Here is a 23,155-nt window from a genome sequence, read left to right as displayed (position 1 = left end):
ATGTGAAGTTATGAATGTCAAAATGCGAAGACGAATGGCGAGTAACGGCAGTTTTTTTCCTCTCGTCTCGTTTGGGAGGAGGCTGTGAGAAAATTGTGGGGGCGAAAATCCACTTACTTATTAGACCACACTGCGTCTACATAAACCTACACATCTCACTGCACTTCGAGAGCTTTAGAAACTGGACCGAAAGACGTCCTAATAGCTTCACGCAGTTAAGTTCGCATGGAGAATCCTTCTGTAACGGAAGAATATTGGGGCTGCTTAAAAGTGTTAATTTAATATAATGTGAGTTTCACACGGAGAGTCCGAATACGAGCCTTCTTATCTACTACTTCTCTTCTTAAGGTGAGTGTTGCATTAAAGTTAATGTAATTATTGTAGTAAAGTTATTGTGGATGCTGAATTTAAGCATCGTAACTTATAGTCACATGCTGGAGGATGTGATGGAAGCGAAACTGTCTATAACTATTCCTGAATTTAGAGACTGAAAGAACTTCGACAGGTTTGTATATTTGGAAACAAAAACCTAGAAGAATCTAGTTTCACTGAGATTTCTGCTAACACTGAAACGCTGCGCTGTGCTGTACGTGAACGGAAGCTGAAGTCTGAAATACATGAAGTAAAGCTTTTAAAAACAAGACTATGTTTGTTATTAAAATGCTTATTTGTGAATACTGCATTGTATAAATTACATTCTGGTCACTAATCAGTTTTACTGGTGTTGGATTACATGTCAGAACAGCACCCAATTTTTAAAAGAGGGCACTGGACTTTGTACAATTTAAATCGAAATTTCATTACCCATTAATATATTCATGTTTATTTAATTCCTACCGAATACTCTTTGCATTTTTTAAACCCGTGTTTCTGTCTATGCGCTAACATATGCAAAAAAGTGTCCCCAGAGGATTAATAAGGTTATTTTATCTTATTTTATCTTATCCAATCCAGTGTAGAAGCATTTACATTATAACGAACCCCTGCCATTTCTATCAGAGATACTTTAAAATTCGAAAAATGTCTTTTTACAATTTTTAATTCTGCATTTTATGACACATATTCGATTGGCATGGAGGGGAAATAAATTTGAGGGAGCAGAAGGTATGCTTGGAATTTATTGCTAGTTTATTTCTGACCTTCTCAGCTTCCAGGACAGGAGAAAGGGCCGGCTTCTCAGACATCTGCCCCAATGACAGGTTTACTCTTCCAGATCAAATGGGTGTACCAAGGCTGTAGAATATCGCATGGCTGATAGTCAGGTTAATGAAGCTACCACATCAGACCGTAAAACGGATCCACTGTAATCTGAGCATCCAAATATGCATCCTCAGAGTACACTGCTCTGTGAAATGACTACATATACCTTATAGTAGTGTGCTAGGATCTCTGGTGTTTATGATACAGTGTTACTAACTGTAATCGTTTGAATTTCACTTGGTGCATGGCTTTAGTGTTTTTGCAACCATTGTAATAAAGGTGCTAGATAAAAAGCTAATGAAATTGAATAGAAAACATGGCTATTGCAAACACAGTGGACTGTCTCTATGAGGTAATATCTGAACGTCTTCAGGAAAATAATAGAATTATGCCGAAGGTTTAAAATGTTAGAAAATTCAAATTTTAAAGTGTAGAACAGGATGATGCAATTCATCGTATTTGCAGATATTTGCCAAGAGAAATAGACACTGATTTCAGCTCAACCGCTTGAATAAGTTGAGTAACTGCCTGAAGGAAAAAAAAAACATTTAGGACAGTGTCCAGAGTATTTCACAAGAAGGAAGGTTCAGAAGGACACGGACTTGGCAACCCAGTAAAGATGTTAAAAAACATTATGTGGAAAGGAGAGCACTATTAATGCGGATAAGAGAAGTGTCTCTACGTAAATGTTTGTCAGTGTGTAAGGGGAGTGTGCCTCCCCTGCTAGCTGTCATCTCCGAGTGACGTGATTGAGTCTCATTTGAGGCATCCCTCCTTCCACTTACATCCAGAAATGTTGCAGGAGCTCAAATGTAGGAGACAAGAAGGTTGCCAGAGGCTTGTATGGAGCTACGGTATCTATGTGCATTTAAGGTATTTTTTTCCGTGCACAGGAATTAGTGGCATTATGTGGAACTCCCAGAAGTCAATACGATACAAGGGATTAGGGCCAGATGGATGGATGGATGGATGAATACTGTAACCTACTGAACAAGTGGGTTATGGAGCCCTCACTGTACACAAGCTGAGGAAGAGCAAGCTTCTTTATACCAGCTGCATAAAGGAGATCTTCAGTAAATTAATTGGATCCAGCAGACATTAGGTCTAAATAAGGGGGGCATATGACCCAGCTAACTTTAGAGTTGAGGAGAACCAGAGGCGCAGAATTGTAAGGTCTGGTGTCTCTATGGCGTCAGGCAGGCTGGAACAGCCTACATTGCGTACATATTGATTTTTTTCTGAAAAGTAGCTGATGATTCATCTTTACATTCAGGTCCAACCCTTAGCTTCTGTGCATGTTCCACAGTCATGGGCAGGTCCTAGAGATGCTTTGTTTTTGTGATGCTGTGCTGGGGGAGACTGGGAGGCCTGGAGAAAAAGTGCATGATGGGACTGTGGTCAAGCCTTGACTTGTTTGTCTGTGTGAGTGTTTGTGAATGTCCTTGTCCAGCCAGGAAAATGGGGAACGCTGAGACAGCAGCATGTTAGGGGAAAGGACACTGTGGATGTTCCAGAATATCGGGGGAAAACAGGAAACTGCTGTCAGCATCAGAGAACACGCTGAACAGTTTCCAGTAAAAGCATATAACCCAGGTCCTGCCTGAGGAGGGAATAATATCCATTATTAATTTCCAGATGTGCATTTATCAAGGGAGTTTGTATCATTGTAGACTCAGCAGGGATTTGGACCATGTGTAAGAAAATAGAAAACAAGAGCGTCTGGCCTGGACATTGGCGGTTTTGGTGACCCCGGAGTCAATAGGTGGTTCCTGGTATTCTGTTGCAAACATATAGAAACACTTATGATAATTCGCTTAATGAATAAAGGACTGAAGTAATTTGCGACGTGAACTAGAAGGGAAATGATTAACATGGGTTACATAATAAATTACTCCTTATGTCCATCCATCCTTATGTCCATTCATCTTTATGTCCATTCATCCTTATGTCCATTCATCCTTTTTCTGACACAACTTGTCCTGTTCCAAGTCGTGGGGGGTCTGGATCCTATCGCAGAGGCTATGAGTGTTAGGTAGGGAACAATACAGGACAGGGTGCATGTATTAGAGAGATGGCCAAGGAGCCATCTGAGGGCTTGAATACCTTTCTGACACCATGTTGCATCAGTGAATTGAAGAGTAGGACAAATAAAACTGACATCCTGTGCTGTGCAGCTGGAATGTGAGCAGAAGATGATGAACCTTCCAGATACAGACATTACTTGAACCTTAGAAGACAATACATGTTGCTGCTTAAAAGGGTTTGGCAGTGTACGTGTATTTCTCTGTAAATGTACCTTAGATGTTTGTCTGCAAGTGTATGTTTGTGTATTTATTACGTGAGCATTAGAAGATCATCCCATCATATCCTACATGGGACGGCATGTGAAATGTGTCATAGACTTAGGAGTGAGCTTTGCCACTTGTTGATTTGGAGCTTCTTTTGAAAAGGCTACCTTTAGCATCTCTACCTTCACCCCCTACACTCCATATTGCACTTGCAATACCGAATAAGACTAATTTCTCCATAAAAATATTTAATGATGAGTTTACTGCACAACACATAATTTGAACTGTATTTAATGGCATAATATCAGACATCCCTTATCAGACATTATTACGTCATTTTTAATTATCTGTACCTTTGTTTCAGGGACATTGCCCATCATTGTTGAGTGTCAGGGTACTGCTGCCTATTTCTGGGAGACTTTTGGAACTTTTAGGAGAGGTGGGATGTCTTGGGGGTTGCAGTGAACCTAGAGTGGAGCACAGGGCAGGGGATCCTCCTGTACAGCAGTGTTTCCCAATCTGGCCTTCGGGGACCCACATGTTTTTGCTCCCTCAGGAACTGGGGGGGAGCAAAAATATGGACTGTCTTGGAGGGAGCAAAAACGTGGACAATCTATGGGAGACACTGCTATATAGGATGCCAGTTCATAATAATAATATAGACATAATAGCAAACTAAGAATAATCAAGTAAGCCGACTTTATTATTGGATTGTGGGAGGCAGCCTAGGCAACACAGGGAGAACATGCAAACGTTAAACAGACAGATCACAATCAGGATTCCAGCCCCATAGGTGCAGGGTGACAGTGCTACCCAGTGAGCCACAGTGCACATGCGTTCCTCCAGTTCAGCCTTGGTTTTTGGCATAGGGAGCGTTCCTTAATGTTGCCGTGCAGGTCCAATGGCCCTTTGGAAACTCTTACATGTCAAGCTGGATTTAATGCTTCTCGGTATTACAACCAAATACTGAATATTGTGGATCCCTGGTATGACAAAGAGACTCATGGAGCAGCAATTTTGATTATTTAAGAGTGCTTCCCATTTGGCACGTTACCTGTGGATTTGGCAAGTCCAGACTGTTACGCCCTCAGTGATTTCTCAGGACACTATGACAGCCCAAAGGAATGTTGCTGTTTCTCTGAAAGACAGTGCCCCACATTAGAAAATACATTATGATCTGTAGCTTACATTTCAGACTGTGAGAACTATTGTGCAGCTTAATCCTTACGTGCTGTCACTGTTGCTGAAAATCCCATGTTGTAAATATAATCTCTTTCAACACTTAAATTGAGGACTTCTGCACCCTTTCAGCTTGGCTGGTTTGTGAGGATGATTTCGTATGTTTAGTTTCTCCATCTCATATCTTAGAAAATAGAAAGTAAAGACAGAGTAAACAGCTCCGAACAACCAGGGAGTCATTTCCCTTTTCATTTTACATTATCTTTTGTAGTGCCCTACTTGCGTGTTTACGGTGGATTAATAATAGGTCCCTAACTCCATCGAAGATGGTTGGTCTGACGCTTTAGGCTGATATGTCAACAGCTAGCTGCTGTAACCATTCAAGGCCCGGTGATTGCTCACAGGTTTTATTAAGTGTTTGCCTCGGCTCACCCACCTGCTGTACTTGGTGCAGGGACTGATTAGATTTGCCTGACACTAGTTTGTGAGTCTATCCAGGTTGTTTACTGCTGAAGTTATGAATTCATGAGTCACTGCTAAGGTGTTGCCATTGTTTTGAGATCCAGAAATGTTCTTATAGCACATTCTGCCACCCACCATGTGTCTTTTCAACTCTGGTGCACCCAGAAAAGGCTATGGGAGAATTCGGGTGGCAGAATTGCTGGGGAAAGGCTATGAAAATGTTTATAGAATGGAGTTCATGTGAACTGCGGCAGACTGCATGTGGTTTTCGAGTAGTCACTCAGCGTGTAATTATACACTGTGGAACAGGGGTGAAACAAGGAAAGGATGATGTTAAAAAGATACAGAATAGATGTGGAATGATTGTAAAATTTATTTGTTCACAACAAATTTATTGTCGAATGAATGTCATTGGTTATGGGATGGCTAAAGAGCGAATGTGAAATGGATGTGTAAGACACTAAGGAAGTAGAAGTCAAAAAATCTTACAGTAAAATGTAGTAAAATGCACTCCTGACTCGCATGAGAAGCCTCTTTTTAAATCTACCCAAAGCTGTTCTCCATATAAATGAGAGCTCTCATCTCAGTTCCTGTACAAGCTATGTATTGCATTTTGTGACTTCTAAACCAGCTGTGTTTACACTACCATCACATCCTTGACTAGAAGTCTTCACACACGCACGCACACATGCACACACACAGGTTTGTAATTATATCTTTACAGGGACTCTCCATTCATTTGTATGGGAAGAACTCTAATCGAAACCTGACGACTTTAATCCCCACCCAGCTCTAACCTTAACCATAAGTAACCAAACAAAATACAAGACTTTTGACATTTTTACTTTTTTGATTGCATTCACAGATCTTTGTGGGGAGCTGAAAAATGGTCTCCAGAACATCAAAGTAACAGGTTTTTGTTACATTGTGGGTAACATTTAGTCCCCACAATGTAATATAAACAAAATACACATACAGACATTTGTATCCATATCTTTGTGGGGACTATCCATTCAGTTATATGGGAAAATCCCTAATCCCAACAATGACAACCTTAACCCCTACCCAGCCCTAACCCTGACAATGAATTTTTTAGTTTTTTAATTACATTCCGATTTTTATAAAATTGAGCTTACCCTTGTGGGGACTGGGAAGCTTTTTGTCAGACTGTGGGGAAATCTGGGCCACAATGTAATAATTACAGAAAAGTGTATGTGCGCACGCACACATACACACACACATACACATACGCACACACACACACGTACACACACATACACATACGCACACACACACACGTACACACACACACACACATACGCACACACACACATACGCACACACACACACGCACACACACACATACGCACACACGCACACACACATACACACACACACTTCCTGAGAGATTGGCTCTATCAGGCCAATATGAACAACCAGTTTTAGCTCCTGCTGAAGTGCAGACATCAGAGACTTACTGTGACAGTGCTACTTTTATTCCACAGTATATAATTTTACAAATTGAAATTAAACATTGTACAGTAAAAATGTACAGCATCCTCAAATTAATGATGTGCCCCCTTAGGTGGAAGTCAATCAGTCCATGACTGCCATGTGGTTATGGGGTTTGTGCCCCCTCAGTAATATCTGATGCAGCCTTAATGATTTTATTCTGGACCTGACATTGTTAAAACAATATTGTTCTTTAGAATCCGTCTGTCTTTATTCATCCCTCGACATTCCACAGCCCATATCTGAGCTAATTCCCCGCCTGAGTGTCTTGTTTCTTCCGTCACACTTCCTTCACAGCTTCACTGTGCTGTTACTTACCTGACTCTCATTACCCACGTCACTCCCTCAGTCCCATCACGCTCTCCGATTACCCCCCCCCACCTCATTCTCCCTTCCTGACCCTCATCCTCCCATTAACAGCTTCAGTGGTATCTTCTGCTTATGTTTCTGAAAACCTTTTCATTTAGAGAGAATACGCATGCTGTCCAACACAGGACATTCATGCCTCATTTTGGCTGTACATCAAACGATCAAGGACAAGGCTGATTAAAAAACATCAATGTTTTTATTCTATTCTTTGAGGTCAGCATCTGATAGCTACTGAGGTGTTGCAGTTTGAAATGCAGTTTTCGTTACTAGATTATTTTACTTCACTGGAGCTTTTCCTTCTCCTCTAGATGAAAGGTAAAACAGCAATATATTCATTGCTTACTGTCATTGCCAATTAGGTTAGTGTGATTATCTATGCTGACCAATCAGGAGTGATTCTTACGGTGATTTCCTGTGTACCTCTTACCACGCAATCACTTTTAAGGCCCATTGGCAGCAACACGCAGAACGAGTCATAGAGAATTATGCAGGACAACACCGACGATTCAGTGTTATGGTTACAGCACAAATAAAGCTAACTGTGACCTGTGCCCAGAAATCCATGGCACGTCAAAACACAAGGGGAAAAAAAAAACAACCGTAAAAACATTCAGTAATACATAACACAAAGCTAACGAACTGCATTAACCCATAGCAGATACAAATTCCAGGATGAACCACGAAAGTGATGTTTCTTACACGTTCACACTGTCCTCTCAGGTCTGAGGTCAGACTCTGAACTATTCAGTCCAGCCTGTTTGCACCCTTCAGAGACACAGCTATCATGCAGACACAGAATGTAGCATCACACTGAGCTTTGGATTGTTGACCCTCTTCTATAAACAAATACAGCAGCCCCAGTAAAACTAACGCTCGAGGTTTTCATTCCTTGATCACTTTTCTCCAGATGGCTCAAACATAGACTACAGATAATAAATGCCAACACACATGAGCGGTTATATAATAAATTTTAACTGGCAGAAAAAGTTAACCTATTGAATAAATACTTAGTAAATCTAGTGGTCGCTCTTTTATCTGACCAAGAATGGACAGAATACCACAAAAAGGAAAAGAGGATCTTCTGAGGCAGTATGAACTTTGGCCAGAAAGATGTTTCTTACAGAAACCTACATTCCAAAAGAAGGGAAGGTCCACCTGCTTTATGGTCCTGAAGATAAGATGAGGAAAACCAGGTTCTCGGTAGACAGGGCAGACATAGCTTAAAGCAGTGTTCCCCAACCTGCCCCCCCCCCCCCCCCCCCCCAGACAGTCCATGTCTTAGCTTCCTAGCTCCCGATGAGCAAAAATGTGGACTGTCTGGCAGGTGAGCTCTGCTCCTGTGTCTATTAGGAAGTCAACATCATGATTTCCCAATTTTATAATGGCATAAAGTCCATCGCGTTCTTGCTCCAACAGTGCCAGCAATGGCTGTAGAGCAGGGACAGGGACGTCTAGTTTTCAGGCACTCGGGAGCCGTGTCTTCTGCTCCAGTGTCAGCTGTTGGAACCTTGCATTGATGTTTGCCTCATCATTGCTATTTCCTTTGGTTCCAGAACAGCCATTTCTCTTGGAACGATAGATTTTTGCCCAATGGCCTTAGTTCTGTCATTCCTCTTTTTCCCCGTCCTTTCAAGCTGTGCCATTCTGATCCTAGTTACAATGTCATTTTCAATGCTGGTGCCTAAATGGACCAGTCTGTGTATGTCTGCATCTTCCTTCCAATCTAGACGGGACACTTTTAGCATCTTTGCCACCTCAGTTTTCAGTCCATCCACAAATGTGGACCATGGTGCGATGTCCCGTAGTTCTCTTCATTGACTTCTGGCACCCCAGCATATTCCAGCCAAACCTGTTTGAAGCATTCTGCAAACTCGCTCACTTCTTCGGATGATTTTTGACGGCAGTCAGACACCTTTGCCCAATCAATATGTGTGGGTTTAAACTTCTCAGGCCATCTTCTACTGCAGGCCCATCGACCTGCTAACTCTTGACCTTCATTGCCCAGACTCTTCGTGACCTCTTCAGACAACTCGCGAGCTTGGTCAGCTGAAAGGACTTGAACACCATCATTCGGATGCAAACTGTAGATATTCTTCAGCTGAGATAATTCAGTCCATGTTTTCAGGCTCCTCCTTTTTCAAATGTGGGAGCTCCTTGGACCATTTATTTATTTTCCCTGGGTCTGCCACTTCATGAGTGTACACATCCTGGTAAGGGTTATGTTCCATCCTCTTCTCTTCTTCCTTTGACTCTTTTTGTTCTCAGAGGAGCCATGCGAATGGGTCGGGCTTCTTTTGATGTCTCATCATTTGCAGATATATCAACCATTACTTTAGATGCAGTGCTTGAAGACACCACTGGTGGTGCTGTGCTGGGATGAGTAACTGATGTAGTAGCACTCATCTTTTTGCTTCTTTTTTCCATTGTGGCCTTTAATTCTTCCGCCAGTGTGAAGCGTTGTTCTTTCCGATCTTTCTCCTGACCTTCAGCAAGATGCAGTCGCTCTGCTGACATGGGCACTTGTGGAGGAGGGGGTGCAGGAGGGACAGGTGGAAGAGCAGTCAAAAGCACGGCTGGTGTTGGAGGAGGAGGAGGAATAGGTGTAGTCACCCATGTTATTACTCCACCCCCCAGGGGTCGCTCAGCGTTTCCTGCATTCAAACCATTTGCAGCTGATTTGTTAACAAAGCAATTTGATTTTTGCTCATCTCGGCTCTGCAGTTCGCTGATTTCCACAATAAAGCATCTCTCTCTGCTTCTGCCTTCGCACGCGCAGCATCGCCACTCACACACGCAGCATCAGCACTCACACATGCAGCATCGGCACTCACACACGCAGCATCGGCACTCACACACGCAGCATCGGCACTCACACACGCAGCATCGCCACTCACACACGCAGCATCGGCACTCGCACACGCAGCATCGGCACTCGCACGCGCAGCATCGCCACTCGCACGCGCAGCATCGGCACTCGCACGCGCAGCATCGGCACTCGCACGCGCAGCATCGGCACTCGCACGCGCAGCATCGGCACTCGCACGCGCAGCATCGCCACTCGCACGCGCAGCATCAGCACTCACACACGCAGCATCGCCACTCACACGCGCAGCATTAGCACTCGCACACGCAGCATCGGCACTCACACACGCAGCATCGGCACTCACACACGCAGCATCGCCACTCACACACGCAGCATCGGCACTCGCACACGCAGCATCGCCACTCGCACACGCAGCATCGGCACTCACACACGCAGCATCGCCACTCGCACACGCAGCATCGCCACTCACACACGCAGCATCAGCACTCACACACGCAGCATCGGCACTCACACACGCAGCATCGCCACTCACACACGCAGCATCGGCACTCACACACGCAGCATCGCCACTCGCACACGCAGCATCGCCACTCGCACACGCAGCATCGCCACTCACACGCGCAGTATCAGCACTCGCACACGCAGCATCGGCACTCACACACGCAGCATCGCCACTCACACACGCAGCATCAGCACTCACACACGCAGCATCGGCACTCACACACGCAGCATCGCCACTCACACACGCAGCATCGGCACTCACACACGCAGCATCGCCACTCGCACACGCAGCATCGCCACTCGCACACGCAGCATCGCCACTCACACGCGCAGTATCAGCACTCGCACACGCAGCATCGGCACTCACACACGCAGCATCACCACTCACACACGCAGCATCGGCACTCACACACGCAGCATCGGCACTCACACACGCAGCATCGGCACTCACACACGCAGCATCGCCACTCACACACGCAGCATCAGCACTCGCACATGCAGCATCGCCACTCACACGCGCAGCATCGCCACTCACACACGCACCATCAGCACTCGCACACGCAGCATCGCCACTCGCACGCGCAGCATCGCCACTCACACACGCACCATCAGCACTCGCACACGCAGCATCGCCACTCACACGCGCAGCATCGCCACTCACACGTGCACCATCAGCACTCGCACATGCAGCATCGCCACTCACACACGCAGCATCGCCACTCACACACGCACCATCAGCACTCGCACACGCAGCATTGCCACTCACACGCGCAGCATCGCCACTCACACGTGCACCATCAGCACTCGCACATGCAGCTTCGCCACTCACACGCGCAGCATCGCCACTCACACGTGCACCATCAGCACTCGCACACGCAGCATCGCCACTCACACGCGCAGCATCGCCACTCACACGTGCACCATCAGCACTCGCACATGCAGCATCGCCACTCACACGCGCAGCATCGCCACTCACACACGCACCATCAGCACTCGCACACGCAGCATCGCCACTCACACGCGCACCATCGCCACTCACACGTGCACCATCAGCACTCGCACATGCAGCATCGCCACTCACACGTGCACCATCGCCACTCACACGTGCAGCATCAGTACTTGCGCAGTTTTCTCTTCTGCCAGCTCTCTCTCTGTCATACAGCTGTTTGTTCTTTTCACGGACAACTTCAGTTAAAGCAGCAGCTTGCTCATGCAAACTTTTTTGTTCTCGGCCAGCATTAGTTTTTGCAATCACGTCTTTCTGACGGCCAATCTGACCCAGCACAAGTGTCCACTGCAACCCCTGTGCCTTTCCTCATGCTCTTTCGCATGTCATCCAAAGACCAAATACCACTTGAATCTGTATTCATAGCATATTTCTGACAGATCGACTTCAAACAACAAGCTGTGTCCAGATATTCACTGAGATTTTTCATCATATATTCCACATCAACATCTAGAGGCTCCATCCCTCCCTTCCCAGCAGTTGGCCTTGCAGAAACATTCATTCTACTGCCAAATTTACTAGATAAGGCCATGATTGACGGAACAGCCACAGATTAAGAGCTGTGAACTCTCTTTAACAGTAAACCGCAAAAGCACGGTTTAGTTCTCCTGTTTATTCCCGAACAGTAAACAGCTGTTTTTCATTTTCCATACATAAAATGGAAAACTCCTGCAAGAGAATGCTGTTTCTATCCCATTACAGCAACGGAAAAGGTTCTTGACAGTCAACTTATCTTTTTTGAGTTCACAACAAATAGAGATATCTGATCTGTATCGAGTGTTTGGCAGGGGAGAGGCTATCTTCAACCTTCAGCCAAAGACAGGACGAAAATCTTACCGCCCTTGATTTGCGCACTTAATTGTTGTCTTCAGTTGTCCAGCATTAATTAGTCTCTAGGCCTTGTCTCTCACAGATCCTGTTCCTAACGCCAACTGATAGAATGCTTCAGTGAAACCTCAGGTTCTTTTAGTTGAATGATGAGGCAGGTTCCTTACGCTTAAGCAGTTTATTAAGACAGAATGAAGATGTTACAGAAAGATGTTTCACACGGCCGGTTCAGTGTCTGTCTGTGTCTGTCTTTGCTCTTTATCTGTGGTCCTCCTACAGTACAGACTTCTGGAGCCAGAGGGTCGGACGGCCTCTGTGAGAGTAAGTTGTTTGAGAGGCAAAGAACACGATGAGCAAGTTGCAAGGACAGAAAGAAATGAATGAAGTGAATGAACTAAATGAACATAGTTAAATAACTACAAATTAACTAGGGAAATGCCTCAAGCCGAAACCGATTAACTACCCCATCTGCTATTTAACTGACCAGGTCAGTATCCCAGAAGTTTCATTGACTTGATGCTACACTTTACACAAAGTGTTCCTTTCATTTTTTGAGCAGTGTGTATGAAATATATGTACAGTACAAAGCATTTACATTTTTTACACAGGTCCCTTTGGGGGCTCCGTAATAAAGTATAAAAAATGAGAGAAAGTTATATGTGTATAAATACTCTATAAAATACTCATACTCTGTAAAGTATGTAAACTATATATATATATATATATATATATATATATATATATATATATATATATATATATATATATATATATATATTAGAAATGCAGAGGGAACCCAGAAGTAGCTCCTGTATGTTTGCTCTGTGCATAGTTACAGAAGTGATTATCTGGTCCTTTGTCTATAAACCACTGTATCAGTCACAAATCATCCATCTCCGGTGTCTTACTCAGAGCACTGATGCATATTTGAGCATATGACTGAAAAGCATTTAACTGATGGACAGTTTATATGAAGTACGAATAATGATGTTGTAATGTATCACAAGACACCCATATAAAGCACCTTGGGGTGACTGTCGTGAAAGGCGCTATATAAACATAGATTGAATTGAGTTAGACTGAATGAATTTGGGGCCAAAGCAAGGTTCTTCTAGCTATCCAACAAGATATCAGTAACGCTTTGTAGGATGGAAGACGTTCTTGTTAGTTTTCATTGTGCTTCTGCTTCTGTTCATTTGCATATATTCTAATCCTAAATTGTGTTTCTTTTTGAGCAAATATACTCTTATTACTTACTACCCAGATGAACAGCTTTAAACACTTTCTTTAATTACCTACAGTAAGATTGTATATCTAACTTTTTTTCCCCTTCAGCACTTCTCTTCCTGTTGTGTCACATTAATTTTTAAATATAAAAGAAAATGTAAGAGTTTATTCAAGCTGACAATATACAAACACGTTAGTGGAACGTATTAGAGTAATTAGTCCTATGATGGAGTGTTCCATTGTCAGACTTTCTGGCCCTCATTTAGAAATGTGACTTGTATCTTCAGAAGTTCCTTAGTAGATCCTTGCACTGTTACATATACCTCAACAGTTTAGGCCAGGGGTCGGGAACCTTTTTGGCTGAGAGAGCCATGAACACCACATATTTAAAAATGTAATTCCGTGACAGCTATACAATATGTTTAAAACTAAATACAAGTAAATGTGTGCATTTTACTTGTACAATAAGTTTCTGAATTCTTTCTGTGAATGGCTTTCGGTTTCTCGCAATTGCTAAAGCACCAGCAAAGCGAGCCGAATTCCAGTCACGTTGTTGGGTCCAAACACAGAGTTGCTGCTGACTGCATCTTGACATGCTTTCTTCCTGCTGTCCCCCGCAGGATATTTCGAAGCAAATGTAGTATGGTGTGTGTCAAAGTGCCGCTTTATATTTGACTGTGACATCGATGCAATTTTATCATTGCATATTAGTCACACTGCAGAACCTGCTCTCTCCACAAAGGCGAATTCCTCTGTCCATTCCTGCTGAAAAGTACGATACCCCTCATATTTTTTTTCTTTTAGCCATCTTCTTCGATAAAAGGAATTAGCTAACTGCAATTAGCTAACTTATTTTTTTTATTAAAGATTTGTCTGTGAGCCAGATGCAGCCATCAAAAGAGCCACATCTGGCTCGCGAGTCATAGGTTCCTGACCCCTGGTCTATTAAGAGAAACACTTTAAGGTTTACCAAAATCACCAGGTTGAAATGGCACGGTCATTTTCACTGTTTAATCATCGAACGTTAGGGAGTGCTTTATATGTGCCCTAACGAGCCACTGGCAATGCCTATTGTTCAACTGGCCAATGATTGACCTTAGACTCCTTCTATTTTAAAATTGCTTGAGATTTTTAATAAACTGGAATGTATCGTTTCTCACTCTGATGCGATCAGAGGCATCATCTAAGTATAAAGGTTCCTTTTAAATCCAGATTTTTGTCCTCCTCGGTTTACGGTCCTCATATAACTCAATAAAGTTTGCCTCTGGTTTACAAGAAACCCAGTAAAGTTTGTGTATATCATTTATATCCAGAGGCAACAAAACAGTATGTCTCTTTTACCTGTGAACGTGGATCGTATCTCTCCTTCACCATTTCCTTTAATGTCTTAAAGAACGTCTCGTGTAAACACCAAACAGTATAACTCTTTCTGACATGGATTTCATCTTTTGGTGCCTGTATGGAGTCTATTTAGACTACTGAAGTTGGCTGGCCCAGCAACCCCATTAAGTATTTTAATTGATAAATTGTGTGATTATATTGTGTATTTATATTAAATGAAGCAACCGTGGATTATAAAACAAAAGAGAGTGAAGATTCAAAGCCTGAATCGTGATTGATTTTCACAGTGGATATGTGTTTGGGATGAGATATGGAAGGCTTGCAGATGATTCCAGAATGAAGGATCCACCTCCTCTTCTGAATTCTGTTGCACACACAGTCTACGTAGCAAAACTGAACAAAATCTACGTATATGATCCTAATCATGCTCTGAAGGTTTTTCATGTTAATTATTGCATGAAATGTAAATAGAAGTGCAAGATTTCTGTTTATTTCAGTGTCTTTCATTTATGACAATACAGGTATATACTTTTACACCAAATGTAACCTATAGGGTTTTTTAGATTCATGTTCTGGGGTTTTCTTTGTCGGGTGTCTGTCAGTTTGGTAAAATCAGCAATGACTGAGTTGACTGATGTAGTTAAAGGATGGTGTTTTCCATATTTGAAGATATTGTCTTTATACCAGTATATGGTCGTTTATTTTATTACTCTGCTACTATTTATTAATTATTTTGGCATTCTTTAACCAGATACATTTTAAAGCATTTTCTGCATTTTGGTCTTTGGCCCAAAAAAACCCCAGAAACCAATGTTTATACGATTGGTTATAAAACAGAGGTGAATTTTATCATCTGTCCACTGCGTTATAACAGTTTTTTGCCTTTCCCTTAGGTGTTGAAGCTTCTAAATCGATGACATTATGACGCTCAACTTGTCCAGCTTCAATGAAACTTGGGGTTCTGGTTCCCAGCTACTGAAGGACCCCTACAAGATGATGGAGGTTGTATTCATTGTCCTGGTTGCTGGATCTCTTAGCCTGATCACCATAATTGGGAACATCCTAGTCATGTTATCTATTAAAGTTAACAGGAACCTACAGACTGTCAACAACTACTTTCTCTTTAGTCTGGCGTGTGCAGACCTAATCATTGGCCTTTGCTCCATGAACCTGTACACAGTTTACATTGTGATTGGATACTGGCCCATGGGGCCAGTAGTGTGTGATCTGTGGCTAGCCCTGGACTACGTCGTAAGTAACGCCTCAGTCATGAATCTCCTTATCATTAGTTTTGATAGATATTTCTGTGTCACCAAGCCACTCAGCTATCCAATCAAAAGGACAACGAAAATGGCAGGCATGATGATTGCGGGAGCCTGGGTCTTGTCTTTCATCTTATGGGCTCCAGCTATTCTTTTCTGGCAGTTTATCGTTGGGGTTCGCACCGTGCCTGAGAAGGAGTGCTACATCCAGTTCTTCTCAAATGCCGCAGTCACCTTCGGCACTGCCATCGCTGCATTCTATCTGCCTGTCATCATCATGACGTTCCTGTACTGGCAGATCTCCCGGGCTAGCAGGAGCCGTGTGCAGAAGGACAAACAGATGCGTCCGGAGGTTCTTCAGAAGGCTCTTCACAAAAAACAGGCACAAAGTCACAGCAATAAAGCTAACGACAACAAACTAAAAGCTGAGAACACTGACAAAAACCAGACGCCGAGCACAGAAAAAGAGACCAGTGGACACAATCTGAAGCTCCACAATGGCAATGGAGCATTCTCAACTGGCTGTCTGTTGGATTCAAAGAGTAGCAGGTCTAAAGTTTTTAACAATGATGGCAACTGCATGATCACCAGTGCCATAATAGAGATTGTCCCTGAAGTGGAACAGCAGAGCCAAAACATAGTGAGGAACGCCATAAATTCACCCAGGAAGAAGAAGATGACATCATCACGGGAGAAGAAGGTCACACGGACGATCATGGCAATCCTCGTGGCATTTGTGGTCACCTGGACACCCTACAATGTCATGGTGCTCATCAACACGTTCTGCTCCAGCTGCATCCCCATCACCATGTGGACTATTGGCTATTGGCTTTGCTATATTAACAGCACAGTAAACCCCGCCTGCTATGCCCTCTGCAACGTCACATTCAAAAAAACCTTCAAACACCTCCTCCTCTGTCAATACAAGAACAGTAGATCCGCTAGATGAGCAAAACCTTGTTTTCTAATGTGAGTCTGGCAATGTAGGAGTAGCTGGGGATGAAAGGAAATGAACGAAAAAGAGGGAAATTAAGACATTGTCTTGCAGCTGCGAGATAAGACAAAATATGAAAATATGACCACATAACTGCACTCAGATACACATTAATATCAGACAGAACTAAGTCGGGGAAACAGTGAATTCTAAATGTATATGGAAATAGATTCAACAAAAGATAAGTGCAAGCAGTAGTCTTCATAAATCTAAAAGCCCTGGAACAAAAATGTGCATTTAAAAGGTAGTAGAGAGAGACATTCACACAGCATAGATTAATATACAGTGCATCCATCGGTTATGTTACAGCCTTATTCCAAAATGGATTAAATACAATTTTCTCCTCAAAATTCTATACACAACACCCCATAATGATGTGAAAAAAGTTTACTTGAGATTTTTGCAAATTTATTAAAAATATAAAACTGAGAAATCACATGTACATAAGGATTCACAGCCTTTGCTCAATACTTTGTTGAAGCACCTTTGGCAGCAATTAGAGCCTCAAGTCTTTTTGAATATGGTGCCACAAGCTTGGCACACCTGTCCTTGGGCAGTTTCGCCTATCCCTCTTTGCAGCACCTCCCAAGCTCCATCAGGTTGGATGGGAAGCGTCGGTGCACAGCCGTTTGAAGATCTCTCCAGAGTCTTGGCTCTGGCTGGGCCACTCAAGGACATTCACAGAGTTCTCCTGAAGCCACTCCTTTAATAGCTTGGCTGTGTGCTTAGGGTCGTCGTCCTGCTGAAAGATGAACCGTCGCCCCAGTCTAAGGTCAAGAACGCTCTGGAGGAGGTTTTCCCATCCAGGATGTCTCTGTAAATTGCTGCAGCAATCTTTCCCTTTATCCTGGCCAGTCTCCCAGTTCCTGTCGCTGAAAAACATCCCCACAGCATGATGCTGCCACCACCATGCTTCACTGTACGGATGGTATTGGCCTGGTGATGAGCGGTGCCTGGTTTCCTCCAAGCGTGACGCCTGCATTTACACCAAAGAGTTCAATCTTTGTCTCATCAGACCAGAGAATTTTGTTCCTCATGGTCTGAGAGTCCTTCAGGTGCTTTTTGGCAAACTGCAGGTGGGCTGCCGTGTGCCTTTTGCTAAGGAGTGGCTTACGTCTGGCCACTCTACCATACAGGCCTTATTGCTGGATTGCTGCAGAGATGCAGAGATTGCTGGATTGCTTCTGGAAGGTTCTCCTCTCTCCACAGAGGACCTCTGGAGCTCTGACAGTGTGACCATCGGGTTCTTGGTCACCTCCCTGACTAAGGCCCTTCTCCCCCGATCGCTCAGTTTAGATAGTCGGCGAACTCTAGGAAGAGTCCTGGTGGTTTGGAACTTCTTCCACTTACGGATGATGGAGGCCACTGTGCTCATTGGGACCTTCAAAGCAGCAGAAAATTTTCTGTAACCTTCCCCAGATTTGTGCCTCGACTTCATGCTTGGTTTGTGCTCTAACATGCACTGTCAACTGTGGGACCTTATATAGACAAGATGTGTGCCTTTCCAAATCATGTCCAATCAACCACATTTACCACAGGTGGACTCCAATTAAGCTGCAGAAACATCTCAAGGATGATCAATTTTAAGCTTCATGGCAAAGACTGTGAATACTTATGTACATGAGATTTCTCAGCTCCTTTTATTTTGAATAAATTTGCAAAAATCTCAAGTAAACTTTTTTCACGTTCTCATTATGGAGTGTTGTGTGTAGAATTTTGAGGGAAAAATAAATTAATTTAATCCATTTTGGAATAAGGCTGTAACATAACAAAATGTGGAAAAAGTCCATCCATCCATCCATCCATTTTCCAAACCGCTTATCCTATTGGGTCGCGGGGGGTCCGGAGCCTATCCCGGAATCAATGGGCACGAGGCAGGGAACAACCCAGGATGGGGGGCCAGCCCATCGCAGGGCACACTCACACACCATTCACTCACACATGCACACCTACGGGCAATTCAGCAACTCCAATTAGCCTCAGCATGTTTTTGGACTGTGGGGGGAAACCGGAGTACCCGGAGGAAACCCCACGACGACAACATGCAAACTCCGCACACATGTGACCCAGGCGGAGACTTGAACGCGGGTCCCAGAGGTGTGAGGCGACAGTGCTAACCACTGCACCACCACGCCGCCCCCGTGGAAAAAGTCATGCGCTGTGAATACTTTCCGGATGCACCGTAGATACTAATACACAGTTGTATGTATGGACAACAAGCAGAAATGTCACAGGGAATACGAACACTTTAAAGTGTCGGTATGTAGTTGCATGTTTGTTGCACCCACGTGCAAGTCTCCACGCATGAGAAGAAAACAACATGGAGAACCATATCGCGAGGGATTATTCAAAGAGACAGAGGCTTCAGTGTCAATATGAGGAGTAACAGGGAAAAGGACAGAAGAGTAGTAACACTGTGAAATCAACACTACACTGAAAAGTATCAGATTTCAGAGTGACATGAACTGTTGCATTAGCAATACTGTAAGAGTTAAATAATTAAGACAATATATGATATCTGATCACCTTATGCTTTTAAGGCGAGAAAGAAAGTACAGCAATGAATCTATCCTGTGTTGAGAGTGATGGATCAGTGAACGATAATACAGCTACTGGGACTAGTGGGATGCTAACTGGTAGCCAGGGAATGCAGACTGATGCTAAAGACCCAGCTGTCCCAGTTACAGGGCAGAGGTGGGGGGAGGCCAGAAGAAATAAAGGATTCTGGGAAGAAAAGTCAGTTCATCTGTTTTCTGTGTCAAATTGGTTGTCTGTTTCTGCCTTGTGTGTGAAATGCGAATTATTACTCGTATCAAGCCAGTATGGTGCAGCGGAACAGGTCTGTCTGAGAAGAACATTGGATAAAAACAGAATTCCGCACTGCAAATTCAGATAATTCCGATCTAAATCTTAAAGTATTCAGTGTTCTTACAAGAGAAAAGGCCCATTAAGTAAAAATGCAGTACATACTGTGCGGATAATATATATCAGTATTTAGTGTTATTAGGAAGTTGTTCCTTAGATTCTTTCCATGCCATGGGAATGTGATCGTGTCCTTTCTACTTACTGTAATACCTACTAACTGCTTTCTACTTACTGTAATGCTTTTTTCATTATTTGGAATATACAGTAGATACTCAGGCATGTGCTTGAAAGTATCTTTCACTTGTTATTGATAATGTTTTGTTGTACAGAATTCTGGATTTCTGGCCACAGCAAGTGCTAGGTAATTAAAGTGATACATTAAAGTATTTTTTTTCCAAAAAAAAACATTTGTGGCATTCAGTGATGGTATGACATCCCATTCTAAATCTATAGACATCAATGCCATGTGTAGTATGTTATAGACCAGTCCATCAGCCCAGCTCGATGTTAACAGATGGTCTATTGGGAATATCAGCTTAGAATGAGCGAACATATTGTATACAGCTACACATCTAGTGCCGAGAGAAAATGTAAAGAACATTATGCTAAATATACACATATTAAGTATGGTGCCTCAAAGTGAGCATTAGCAATACGATTAATCAACAGAAATTATCATTCCATCAATCTAGACACACATACATTACATGGACAAAAGTAGTGGGACACCAGGCCATTAGACCTACAAGAACTTTTATGACATCACATTCTGAATCCATAGGCATCAATATGGAGTTGGTTTCCTCTTTGCAGCTATAACAGGAGTGTGTCTCTGAGAATTTTTGCCCATTCATCCTGAAAAGCATTTGTGAAATCAGGCACTGATGTTGGATGTGAAGGCCTGGCTCACAGTCTCTGTTCTAGTTCATCCCAAAGGTGTATGATGGGGTTGAGGTCAGGGCTCTGTGTGGGCCAGTCAAGTTCTTCCACACCAAACTCACCCAACTGTGCCTGTATGGACCTTGCTTTGTGCACTGGGGCACAGTCATGCTGGAACAGAAGAGGGCCTTCCCCAAACTGTTACCTCAAAGTTGGAAGCATAGAATTGTCCAAAATGTCTAAGTATGATGTCTATGGATTCAGAATGTGATGTCATAAAAGTTCCTATGGGTGTAATGGCCAGGTGTCCCAATACTTTTGTCCATATGATATATGTGTGCTGTTTGGGTATGTATGCATTAATAAGAGAATTGAAGTAATGCAAAGGTTACTTTCCCTAGTAGCTATTTACTTTTATATGCAGTAATTTGCAAAGTAATTCAATTACTTTTGAATGAAGTAACTTGTAATTGTAACATTAACGCTTTACTTGGCAAGACACAGATAATACAGTATTATGCCATTGCTTATGTATTAATTAGCCACAAGCTAAATCTTAGTTATATATTGATCTCATGTTAATTCATCCTTAATGAATTGTGAAACATGTTTTATCTCAAGCAGTTACTATAGTTGTTACTATATGTTATTTCTGTAAACCTTTGTGAACTACTAAAGGAACAAGTTGTGAATAACATGGTAAATTCTCATGTTTGTTCATCATTAATGAATCATGATGCATCTTTCTTGCCAAGGAGTCACTATATTTGTCACTATATCTGTTAATTCTGTAATCCCGTGTGAACTACTGAAGGATCTACTAAGGAACTTCTAAAGGAATAAGTAATGAATAATGTAAGTGATATACTGATCGTATGTCTGTTCATTGAAAACATGCTGAGGCTGATTGGAGTTATCAAATTGCCCATAGGTGTGTGTGGTGTGAGTGAATGGTGTGTGAGTGTGTCCTGAGATGGGTTGGTGCCCCATCCTGGGTTGTTCCCTGCCTTATGGCCATAGGCTCTGGACCCCCTGCAACTCTGGATAGGAGTCAGAAGATGGATGGATGTTTGTTCATCATTAAAAATCATGATGGTTGTTTTATCTAAAGTAGCAACTATATTTGTTCATGGTTTGTTTATGATCTGTACTTCAGTAGTAACTGAGTTGTTACTAAATATTTGTGTTTCATCAAGTAAAGTGTTACAATTTTAACTAATTACCAATTTTTAGTATCTTGCATAATACTGAAAACATATTGAAAATTCGTCTCACTACTCATTTAATGCCATAAAGGTTTCCTATATGTTCTTCACCAGCATAATAAATAGCACCGAAGAGTCAACATCCTCCTGTGTAGTATCTTCAGTGTTCAGCCACACTACCCAGAAGTCATTGTGTATATCAGGAAATGTTCATGCAAAAGGAAGTGAAAAAAGTAAAAAGCATGTTCTGCTGTAGCTTGGAGTTTATATTGTTATTCCAGTAATATTAATGTGTCAGTTCAATAAAACACATAAAACTCTCCCTTCTCGTCTGAAAGGAGAAATCCTCTTATTTCTCAGCAGCATGACCTGTTCTGTGTTAGAAGGCACCTTTGCTTGAGGCCAACGTTCTAAATAACTAAATTTGTGCCAAGTATGCACACACAAGTCTTAGGACCTGAAAGCACACAATAGCAATTTTGAGAGCACTGAGCAGGTCTATGATGGGGTAGCAGGAACCAAGTCATCAGACAAGGCTTACTGGTTAACTCTCCTCACCTATTATAAGTTGTGAGTAATGACTGAACAACGTCACTAAATTCCTTTGGGGGCAATGAATGACTCAGCCAGATGGGACACTCGTGATCAGAAGGTTGTTGGTTCAAATCCCAAGCCTGGTACAGTGATGTCACCATTGGGCCTCCAGGGACTTTGACCCTGTTTTCTTAAAAATAAACAAATAAATAAATAAAATCAGCTAAGTAAATAAAATGTAAATGAGATTAAGAGACTGAAATGAGGTTTCTCAAAATGTTTCTGGACTTAATTGGAGCTTGAATATCTGAAGTAAGCTTGAAGCAGAGCTGCTGTTCCCTCAGACCGAGAGCAGGGACCTGTGGATGGTCCTGACATCTGATAATGATGCCACCTTGGTTCTAGAAACTTCTCATTGGCCAGATCGCTGGGGACAGACTCAGGAACGTTTGGCAGTTATCAAGAGGGAGATAGAGTTTGTGGCATTAGACAGAAAGGCCTGGTTTGATGTTCTGTTACTGCCGAGGATGGATCAGTTGATGGAGTGTAAAAATGCTACATTCACCTTACACTTACATTACTATCCTGCTGTAGTTGTTTACTTAACAGTTGAAGGATTCACTTACTGTGTCAGTGTGGGCGGTGGTTAACCGAATGTAGCAATTTCAACACTCCCTAA

General features: G+C 42.8%; 1 protein-coding gene across 1 annotated transcript; it reads left to right on the top strand.

Moving 5' to 3' along the window:
- LOC125751829 (muscarinic acetylcholine receptor M2-like) lies at positions 1–22,265 on the top strand. Its single transcript, XM_049031207.1, has 2 exons — positions 1–348; positions 15,631–22,265. The coding sequence occupies exon 2, from the start codon at positions 15,659–15,661 to the stop codon at positions 16,946–16,948; it is 1,290 nt and encodes a 429-aa protein (XP_048887164.1). The 5' UTR covers positions 1–348; positions 15,631–15,658; the 3' UTR covers positions 16,949–22,265.
- The last annotated feature ends 890 nt before the right edge of the window (positions 22,266–23,155 follow it).

This window comes from Brienomyrus brachyistius, chromosome 1 (genome assembly GCF_023856365.1).
Source record: "Brienomyrus brachyistius isolate T26 chromosome 1, BBRACH_0.4, whole genome shotgun sequence".
Classification (NCBI taxonomy): Eukaryota; Metazoa; Chordata; class Actinopteri; order Osteoglossiformes; family Mormyridae; genus Brienomyrus; species Brienomyrus brachyistius.
This window is presented reverse-complemented; position numbering and strand designations above follow the sequence as displayed.